Source organism: Odontomachus brunneus, unplaced genomic scaffold (assembly GCF_010583005.1).
Source record: "Odontomachus brunneus isolate Ranch 3 - 2012 unplaced genomic scaffold, Obru_v1 Obru_scaffold_192, whole genome shotgun sequence".
In the NCBI taxonomy this organism is placed as follows: Eukaryota; Metazoa; Arthropoda; class Insecta; order Hymenoptera; family Formicidae; genus Odontomachus; species Odontomachus brunneus.
The window spans coordinates 288,705-299,827 of record NW_022639642.1 but is presented as its reverse complement, the minus strand read 5'-3'; the positions used below and the strand labels follow the sequence as shown (position 1 = coordinate 299,827).

The window sequence follows — 11,123 nt, the reverse complement described above, 5'->3', positions numbered from 1 at the left end:
TACATATATATATATATATATAATATTTTAAAAAAGTAATTCAAAATAAATATTTATAAATATTTATCTAATAACTTACTAATATTGTATGTTGTCTGGGTTAATACTTTTAATCTTAACAGTACTTTGCGTAAGTATTTCATCACTTAGCAAAGTATTATATATTAGTATTTAAATATTGATAATGTTCTGCGTAAGTATTTTATCAATGGACGAAGTATTACATATCAATATTTAAATATTGAAATCAATCATAAGGTAGGATTTGTAACATTAAATATTGAAATACTTGAGTACTAAAAGCTGTATTTGAATCACAGAATATTATTAAATACTGTACTTTTAATACTGAAAATAAGTAATTAATCAATGATTCTTAGTATGATATTTCTATAACGGTGGGTAATGATATATATAATGTTACATGATTATACATAATTATGTATGGACAAATTTCATACATAATTATGCATGAAAAATTTTTCATCGGATTTATATGACCTATTTTATTCACTTAATTAATTACAATCACTTGATCCAGTTAAATCGCTAGAAGTTGAACTGTGTCGAACTTTGAACGTTTATCTGCTTCATTCGTCTTTTTAACGATAATTAATGGAGTGGTGGTAAACGCCAACTTTTATTCGCTAAAAGTTGGATTGTGTCGAACTTTGAACGTTTATCTGCTTCATTCGTCTTTTTAACGATAATTAATGGAGTGGTGGTAAACGCCAACTTTTATTCGCTAAAAGTTGGATTGTGTCGAACTTTGAACGTTTATCTGCTTCATTCGTCTTTTTAACGATAATTAATGGAGTGGTGGTAAACGCCAACTTTTATTCGCTAAAAGTTGGATTGTGTCGAACTTTGAACGTTTATCTGCTTCATTCGTCTTTTTAACGATAATTAATGGAGTGGTGGTAAACGCCAACTTTTATTCGCTAAAAGTTGGATTGTGTCGAACTTTGAACGTTTATCTGCTTCATTCGTCTTTTTAACGATAATTAATGGAGTGGTGGTAAACGCCAACTTTTATTCGCTAAAAGTTGGATTGTGTCGAACTTTGAGCGTTTATTCGCTACATCCCTTATAGAAATATCATACTAAGAATCATTGATTAATTACTTATTTTCAGTATTAAAAGTACAGTATTTAATAATATTCTGTGATTCAAATACAGCTTTTAGTACTCAAGTATTTCAATATTTAATGTTACAAATTCTACCTTATGATTGATTTCAATACTTAAATATTGATATGTAATACTTCGTCCAGTGATAAAATACTTACAAAGAACATTGTTAATATTTAAATACTAATATATAATACTTTGCTAAGTGATGAAATACTTACGCAAAGTTTGTTAAGATTAAAAGTATTAACCCAGACAGCATACAATATTAGTAAGTTATTAGATAAATATTTATAAATATTTATTTTGAATTAATTTTTAAAAATATTATTACCAGTAAATAACATAATAACATAACAGTTTTATAACATAGTTATAAAGGAAATTAAGTAACCTCAATATTAATAACGTATAACAGCAGTTATATTACATGTTACTCCTATGTTATATCACAGTTATGTTCTGTGTTTGCTGGGTATCACCATGTGATATGCGGATATTAGAAGCGTTTACGTTGCTAACTCTGTTTTGCTCTACTGAGTTCCTTCTTTTGCCGTTGTTTGGTCCTGGCGGCGCTACAGATGTTGACAGACGCTTAGAATCGCCGCTAGCAGTCCATGGTTATACAGTCAAAGGTTCATGGCTGCTGGTTTAATATATTTCAATCAGATTCAAAAGTTCACTAACTACGGATTAATGTCGTCATGTAAACATAATCATATACCAATCAGATTCACAAGTTTTACAACAGTTGCAAGCTACTTTCTCTGCTGAACATAGAGTGTTTTCCAATTGCTTAACACATCTTAACATATAACGTACACAAAACCAATTTATTGGTCACATATTATCTAAAATATCTTGTAAGATAATATACAACCAATAAACGTTTTGTTTAACACAAAACGCAACTGGAAAGCACCCATAATCATTGACTGCATCAAGAATAGTAAGTGGGTGCATCTAGTGGCTGTGCATTCAACAGGAACCAAGGGTCTTTGCACGTAGAAAAATTTTAACCGTAATTGTAAAGTCGTAAAAAAATTGACCAATCACAGTCGACTATTCCTCGAACACAAGGTGAATAATCAACTCTGATTGGTTAGTTTTCTTTTTACGTGCAAAAGCCCTTAAGATCGTTCTACATTAGTTGCAAGTCGATTGCAACTTTGTTGCAATAGTTAATAAGAAGTGTCAATAGCACCATTGATGCTTCTGATTGGCTGTCGCAATAAGAATTGCGTCTGCTTGCTATCGGCTTGCAACTTAGGGTCGTTCTACACTAGTTGTAAGTCGATTGCAACTTTTGTTGCGACAGCCAATCAGAAGCATCAATAGTACCATTGATGTTTCTGATTGGCTGACGCAATAAGAGTTGCGTCTACTTGCGATTGGCTTGCAACTAATGTAGAACGACCTTTAAGCCCGTATCAGACTAAGGATTAAGATTGAGATTGAATTAAAAATTGGCCAATCAAAGCAAAATTCACCAAACTTGAGCTTAGTGAATTTTGCTCTGATTGGCTAAATTTCAATTCAATCTCAATCCTAATCTATAGTCTGATACGGGTTTTAGAGATAATAGCCTATATTTTGAATCCTCTTTTATTTATAAAAGTACCTCTAAAAGACGCTTAGGAGCCATCTGATTGGCTGAGAAGCTACATTTAAGGCATTTTTATCGATAAAAGAAGATTCAGAATATGGGCTAATATGAAAAGCAGTGACCACTGAATGGCAATGACTTAAGCTTATAAACGAAAGTTTTAGGATATAAAAAATATATATAGATATATTTTTTCTCATTTATTAGTATTCACTTATCGACTTATTAAGAAAAACAAAGCAAAGATGATTCCTAATTCGGAAATTCAGCTTATGTTTAGAAATCAGCCGAGTTTTTGGTTCAACTGTACTAGAGAACCTCTAGTACAGAGAATCGCCAATTTGGTCACGTGACTAGCTGATTGGCATAAATATATACGGATTTAGACATTGCGACGCCAATGCAGAACAAATGCTTATATTTACATGGTTTTGCATTGGCGTCGCAATATCCAAATCCGTACATGTTTATGCCAGCCAATCGCAGAGTAGCTGGTCACATGACCAAGTTGGCGATTCTCTGTACTAGAGGTTCTCTAGACTGTACTAGGCAGAGCGCTGTTTGAGATCTACAAACATGCTCTCTCTCATCCCGCAACACTCAAGAGATAGTGCGCGTTCCAGATAGTATATATTTCAGTGGTTTTTATTAACTTATGAATATACATTGTACATCCAGTCGTTTCATTTTTGCAATGTAGGTGCTGACTGGCTTGAAGATTTCGAATCGCGCATGGAGGCGCTGCGCCTTCGTTTCAACTCCTCTTGGCGTCTGTTCTTGGCCTCCTTTTGCCTTTGCGCCAAGAGCTTCGCATATTCGGCGGCCTGCTCTTTACGTGCCAGGCAGCGCTTCTTCTTCAACGCCAGCCTATGTCTTTTCCTCTGTAAACATACAATAAGCGTGTTACATTTAAAATTGCATTGAATTAGTGTCAATTTTATGTGAACTGTGTAAACCGTTAAACCTGCTCGAATTAATACTGACTAGACTAATAATTATGTTGAATATTCATCTTCCTTTTTTTTATTACAAATACAATTCGAGTTAATTTAAGTAAATCTAAGTTGGTAATTATATGTAATTAATGTAATCTTATTTTTAATATTTCAAAAATACTTCATCTAATTTGTGTTTTAAGACTCCTGGCTAGTCAGGCGAGAAGTTCGCGTCGACGGTAACGATATAGTCATCAGTAGTGGGAATGAGAACTTCGTTTATCGTATGCATTAAACGAATTATGTATGTATGCATGTGTATATATGTAAACAGCAACCTAAATTTTGTCGTCTGAATCACGGCGTTATTACTGACTGTAGTGCTTACATATTACACATAACACAATTGCGGAAGTGTGAAAATTGTCCGGATACTGTACTTTTTGTAATATTTTAAGTATAATAGTACTTATTCTATTATATTCCGCACCCCGAGTTTCACAGCTGATCTCCTGTCAAAATAAGCCGATTTCCACACATACACTTTGCAGTGTTGTAAAGGTTATTTCGGGAAAAGACACTGCCCGGAGCATTTTACGAGTGTGTAGAATCGATTGCGTCATTTTGTTAACATAACTTCTTATTTAGCAATGATTCGGACGCAATTTAGGTATGCAATTTCTCGCTTCTGTGTCATTAACCAATATGGCCGCGGTCACTAACCAGGAGCCTTAATGCTTTTAAATAAAATTACACACCTGAAGAACAATTGGAGTAATAAGGCGTTGAATTTTCGGTGCCTTTAAACGCTCTTTTTTGCCTTCCTTCTGAACAGGTCGTTTTACCACAAACTGACGGACGTCATCTTTCTTGGACAAGTTAAAAAGTTTGCGAATTTTACTCGCTCTCTTTGGTCCTAGACGACGTGGCACGTTTTTGTCCGTCAGCTCTGGGATTTCCTTAACGAATTTAAATTGTACTATTAAACTACATATCGATGAGACTAAAAGTTTTAGTAATTGTCGATTTTGATATATAAAACAAGTTATTTTTCCTATATAAATTTCAGAATCACGCGATACAAAAACTAATTTATAAGTTATTACGCGAATTAAATAATAAACGAAAAAATGTCTCGTTCGTACACTGAGAAAAAGGCACAAATGACGTGACGCAGTTTCCCAAATCAAAAAACGAGTTTTATCTCCCATGCTTATGACAGTATTCGAAGAAAATTAAGATTATCTTGAATACACTTTGAACTGCATGGAATCCTATAATAACATGTAATATCATCTAAGATATGCTACGATTATAGATAAGATTATACGTTACCTGTTTTCCTTTCCGAACTATGACGAGAGCCAACACAGATAAATTCGAGTCCACAATACAACCTCGAACAGATTTGCGTTTGCGCTCTCCATCACGTCTGGGTCTGTAGCAGGAGTGTCCCTTCGACAGCAACAAACGCACACGACCTACATACAGATTATAATATTATAAACACATTAAAAATACACTATAAATATGTTAACTATTGAGAAGTATTTAAATTAGTGTTTGAAAGTATCGATACGACTATCGATACGTATCGATATGGTTTTTCATATTATTTGAGTATCGTTCAGAATATCGATATTTTATATGCGTCCCTCTGCACGGCGGAAATAATGGATATTTACGATAATTAAAGTACGGGCTTTCGCACAGAAATTTTCGTAAACGTAGCCATATTACGTAAACTTAAGCTGAAGAACCAATTAGTATATTGCTATAGATTTATATATTCCAAAAGATTATAAAAGTGATATCAAGTTTTATTTAAAAATTATTAGGTGAGAATCTCGCAATCTATATTTGAGATTTTGGCAACGCGAATGTTATTTATTTGATATACTGTAAGTATTGCGATTGTGAATACAACACTTCGCTCTCGCTCGGCGAAAAAAAATCGTATAGGAATTTAAAAAATCGCAATTTCAAGACAAAAGATAACGCTTTAAAATGCCGCTGAGAGAATGTTAAAAACATAATTTGGTCAGCCATAGTAACGCCTTGAAAATGGCAAAAATCACTGTTTTTGGCCCATATTATCCCATTTATCTAAAAAATCTGACGTGATGAACATTTCCCGCTGACGGATTCGGATTCAGCGACCAAAATTACGTAGGAAGTCACTACTCTGCTGAAGTCATACACTTCTTGTACCTGAACCTTGTAGGCTGGTGTAATTGAAAAATGCAAAAAAATTATTGGATACTTTTGTCATAGTGCTTTGGCAACATCAATTTAGAAGACAAATTTAGAAATGCTGGAAAATCGTATCTTAAACTGAAACAAGAAGTGATAACTAGATGAGGTAGATTCTGTATGAAATATTACGCCGCATATTAAACGCTGATGACATTTTGACTTTGACTTTAATGAAATCAGAAAAAAGGCCAGAACCGTTAAATTTGTCCGTAAAAAATATGTTTTGGAAGATGTTCTTTCAATTTTAACGCCAATAAATGATGCAATCACAATAATATTTGGGAGCAATTACGTTTCAGTATCTTTAATCATTTCCATAACATTAGGTATTGCAGAGACTTTTAAAAAATTGGAGATAAAAATTGATGCAGGTAAGATTATGCTGCAAAATATAAAGCAAAGTATAATTAATCGATTACATCCATACGAAACAATCAAAGATTAATTCCAAAAAGTACAACATTGTTGAACTTTTAAAAAGTTAGGCTTTCAGAATATGGATAATGCTTCCCAAGCACAAACATATTTATAAAATAAAGTGCGCACAATTAACGCAGAATTAGAGAATGAGATTTCAAATATTTCGTTAACATCTATATCAGGAATTAATACGAATAGTACATTTCAATCAGGACTTCTTGCATTTTTAGAACGTCTGAAAAGACACGAAGTACTATAGCAACTCTAACTAGTGATGCTATAATTATTGTACGCCAATATCTATAACAAGCTAATATTGATAAAAATGAAGATTTTGGAAATTTTGGAAATTTAATCAAAATTTGAATCCTTTACCTTCGCTAGCCCACACATATTTTTGTGTTCCAGCTACGTCAATTCCTTTCAAAGAAATTTTTTCAAAATGAAAGACGAAATCGCCTCAAGGGATCGAAATTTGATAAACTGATTTTCTTGAAAAAAATCAGTGGCTACAAGATAAGCTTTAGAAATTATTTTAATATAAAAAAATTGTTACGTTCAAGTAAATATTTGTTAAAAAATATTTGAATAATTATTTTTCTTGGATTAAGTAAATATTATTTGACTGTAGCATATTTTTTCCTTCAATGTGCTACATTCAAGTAATATATACTTAACTCAATAATTACTTCAATATTTCTTAACAAATATTTACTTGAACACAGCAATTTTTTTCAATGTAAAATAGATAAAGTAAAAACATTTCTTTTTATTTTACTTGTGATTTGTGATAGATAAAACTGGCATAATAGTGGTCTTAAAATATTTTTTGTTCTTTTTGTGTCATAAATTACAGATTTCTTTCTAATTATGATATATAATCATAATTTATATTTATAATATATATATATATATATATATATATATATATATATATATAATTTACATTTAGATATACAAATATTATCAGATACCAACTTATTTCTGTTTTTGTTCTTAAATTTTATTAAGAGAATTATTTTTATTTATGATTGTAATAATTAGGTTATAAAGTGAAACTACCCATACAAAAATGTAATAAAAATAAATGTGAACATATTGTATGTTTTAATATGAATACATTGTAAGAAAATTGTATATACATATATACAAGGTGTCTGACTTGTATTAGAGCTAATATATAGCTAGAATAAGTTGAAGTGAGTAATAAAATTAGTGTTTTCTTGAACAACCACATATAGAATTAGAAATTAAAGGTAAGTATTGATACAGTATCAATTTTTTAAAAAATACCAACTCAGTATTGATATTTTCGATCACTAATTTAAATGTGAAACTACTCGGAATAATTTTCTAACATACAAAATAGAATTTTTCTAAAGAATCTTGTAACAAAGTTTGCCACTTAATATCTAATTAAATATCTAATTTCTAAAAATTTGCAGATAACTTTGATATTACTGATAATAAACAAGATCTCACTTAATTCTTTCATTTTAGAAAAGTAATATAATTCTAGAAAAGTGCTTTTGTTCATACTGAATGTCAACCCTAAAAAGGTAGAAGTAATTTATGGTACAATTAAGGTAAAGATGAATAAGTTTTAGTTATTCAATATTTTACAAAAAAGCAGTGGTATTTATTTTAGTTATGAAATATATATTTACTATATATCATAGAGGCAGCTTATGGCTTTCAGTATGAGTAATAACTATTCATGCAATCTTTCTACAGTTAAAGAATAGATTTCCTTTAATATATACCAATAGCAGCATTCAACAGAAAGAACTGCTTTACAACTGCTATAAAATTTGTGGATCTGATTGATATATGCTCTTAGATCCAGCCAAAGTTAAAAATATAAGCTAATCAGACTCACAAATTTTACAAAGTAATTTTTTCCAGTGAACGCAGCTAATGTACTGCGAATCAAAGATAAGTATATCCAGACTCACCATTCGTTAGAACACCTTGCTTCATTGGAAAGCCTTGTTTGTCGTTGCCGCCGGAGATGCGAACAACGTATCCTTTCCACTCATCTCCAAGCGCGTCGGCTTCAACCTCAGCACCCATGCGCTTTTCGTAAAAAATTCTGAGCTTGTGCTCATCCGAAATCTCGAACAGCTTCTGACATCCTGTCGCAGGATACGATACGTTTAGCTGTAAAAGATGTAACACGTGTTCAGAGAAAATATTTAAGGAGCATTTGGGATACCCTTAAATTGAGGTTATATTTTGTCTAGAAAAACATAATAACCAGTAAAAGTAAATATCTTCGTACGTTAATTCAACGAAACAGAAATTAAGCAACAATGAAAGAACTTTATCTATGTTAATCATAATTGAATACCAAAAGAAGTGAATCTGGAAGCTCGCATGATTACTCGTAAGTGACACTAACATTGCTTCTGATTAAAACCACGTGTAAATAAGTGAACAAAAATAAGAATTGTACGATAATTATGGTATTCCGTAAAATTGCGGAACATTCTGATTTGACGTGAGGAACGTGAGATTATTAAAATATACGTAGATCTTTACCTTCATTGTGGCAAGATCTAAACGGTACAGCGCACCATGAGCGAAAGAGAATGCTACGTCTACATGCGTGTCGACTAGCGATTGTTGAGGCGTTTTTTCGTTTCGTCACCACGGTAGCGTTTAGTTGGTTAGTTTGGTCCACTTAACGCTCGCAACGCCACGAACGTCATTGGCTGCGTTCAGAAAACACAGGGTGTTTCCGATAATACCTTTCCGAGTCATTTCCCTAGAGCAGAAATAAGTTACAGACATCACCATTTACTACTATTATGTGATTCATGACAACCCAAAGCTACCTAATGGCTCCTGCACACAGGACGCGGTAATGTTTGCCGCGCAGCGGAAGTCTGCGCGACAGCCAATCAATATGTTGTTTTTCCGTAAGAGCTAGAAAGTTATTACGGAAAGCAGCATATTGATTGGCTGTTGCGCGAACTTCCGCCGGGCGGTAAATTACCGCGTCCTGTGTGCAGGAGCCATTAGGTAGAACAATACCGTGACAAATAAACGAGATAATTTTGTAAAATTGTATTATTGATTATAAAATTATCTGGTGTTGTTTTCTAATAAAATTTTATTTATTCTTAATTAAAGTTATATAACCATTAAAATATATATTATATTTTTCAAATATTATCCTAAAGTAAAAAGTCACACTGTTTTAACCTATTTGCAAGTATTGTTTTTACATGACTCGTGCAGGTGCAAGTCCACAATAAATTATGCCATTAGAGTATATTGATGACAAAACAAGATAGTTTTAAAATCTATTTTAATAATCTTAATATAGTTTATTGTAATCAAAACATATAATGCAAGAATTTATATAAACTTAAAACAATAAATTATTATACTACAGCAAAATTTCAAATTCTTTTACCTGTCAATGAATATGCTACGACAATGTTTTCAAAAAAAATGTGGGATCTTTATATGATGTTCTCGTAGAGGTTGAAAGTTATCTTCATCATCTTCATCAGATAGGTGATCAAAAAATATTTCCCACATTTCTACTACATCCATTTTTTTATCTAAAAATGTTTAGTTGTAATGAGTATTAAAATATAAAAAAAATAACTCAAATAATGTTAAAAAATAGTAACATTAAGAAACGTTTGTAGAATTACATACAATTTAAAACAAACGTCCGACCGACCAGACAGCCAGCCAGCAATAACACAGCCACACAAAAAAAATTTTTTGTTTTGATCTGGGAGTCTGACTATATCTACCATATGTTTTTGGGGTTGCTGAATCTAAATCCGTGGCCTATTTAACCCCATCAGATCAGGATTTTGACATAACCTCAAAAAACCCATAATTTGAGCTATTAAAAGTTAATAACTAGAAAAATCAAATAAAAATCTATTAAACTTCAGCTTTTAAACCCTATAACCTATTTGAACATATAAACTTATTTACATAACCCCATAACTTACATAATCTCATGGCTCCGTAACCCATGGAAAAAAATTTTTTACATAAAAATTCTGCTATAACTCCGAAAAACTTATATTTCAAGATGTTAGACATCTTGGCGAAGCCCCCCAGTTACATAGCTAGAAATAGATGGTATGACAGATTTTCTAACCTAATACGCCCTCAACTTTGTTGGGTGTATATCAGTTGGACACGGGGCAATTGGACACAGTCCAATCACAAGTCGCTGTTCCAAGGGACCCTACAAATGTCTCTAATCATACAGTGCTGTGATTGGCTGTGTCCAAATGCACCGTGTCCAAGTGCACCGCTCCCGATCACAAGAGCTCGGCAGTAGTAGAGTAGTGACCGGTGAGGCAGTCAGTCAGAGTCGGGAGCATTCCAATTGACCACGGTACGATTGGACATAACCAATTGATGAAAAGAATTATCTAGTGAGTTACTAGATCGAACCAATCATTACAATCTATGTCCAATCGTACCGTGGTCAATCAAAACCCACTCGTCAGAGTCGGGTACCGGGATCGGAAGTTCAAAAGTAGTCCTCACCTCTAAACCTAATTTCTCTAATCCACTAATTCTAAACCTTAGTTTCCTTTAATTCTTAAGTAATTAACTTTAGGTTATCTTTAACATTTCTAAACATTTACGAGCGTTTTATTTTAATGCATAATTCTTTAGTTTGTTAAACAATTCATTTTAGTTATTTCGTCACTTCCGTTACTCTAGTCATACTTAAGATATCTTTGTGAGTATATTATATATCAAGAATTATACAATATACATTATATAT

General features: G+C 32.2%; 1 protein-coding gene and 1 long non-coding RNA gene across 2 annotated transcripts; both read right to left on the bottom strand.

The window, feature by feature from the left end:
* Positions 1–3,362: 3,362 nt before the first annotated feature.
* LOC116851808 (40S ribosomal protein S6-like) lies at positions 3,363–9,055 on the bottom strand. Its single transcript, XM_032831620.1, has 5 exons — positions 8,891–9,055; positions 8,305–8,509; positions 5,009–5,154; positions 4,432–4,632; positions 3,363–3,619 (listed from the first exon to the last, which is right to left on the bottom strand). Exons 1-5 carry the CDS (start codon positions 8,894–8,896, stop codon positions 3,422–3,424), a joined length of 756 nt encoding a protein of 251 aa, XP_032687511.1. The 5' UTR covers positions 8,897–9,055; the 3' UTR covers positions 3,363–3,421.
* A 717-nt stretch (positions 9,056–9,772) lies between these two features.
* Positions 9,773–10,417, bottom strand: LOC116851820. Its single transcript, XR_004379648.1, has 3 exons — positions 10,330–10,417; positions 10,022–10,234; positions 9,773–9,921 (listed from the first exon to the last, which is right to left on the bottom strand). It is a non-coding gene; the product is annotated as an uncharacterized LOC116851820 (long non-coding RNA).
* Positions 10,418–11,123: the final 706 nt, after the last annotated feature.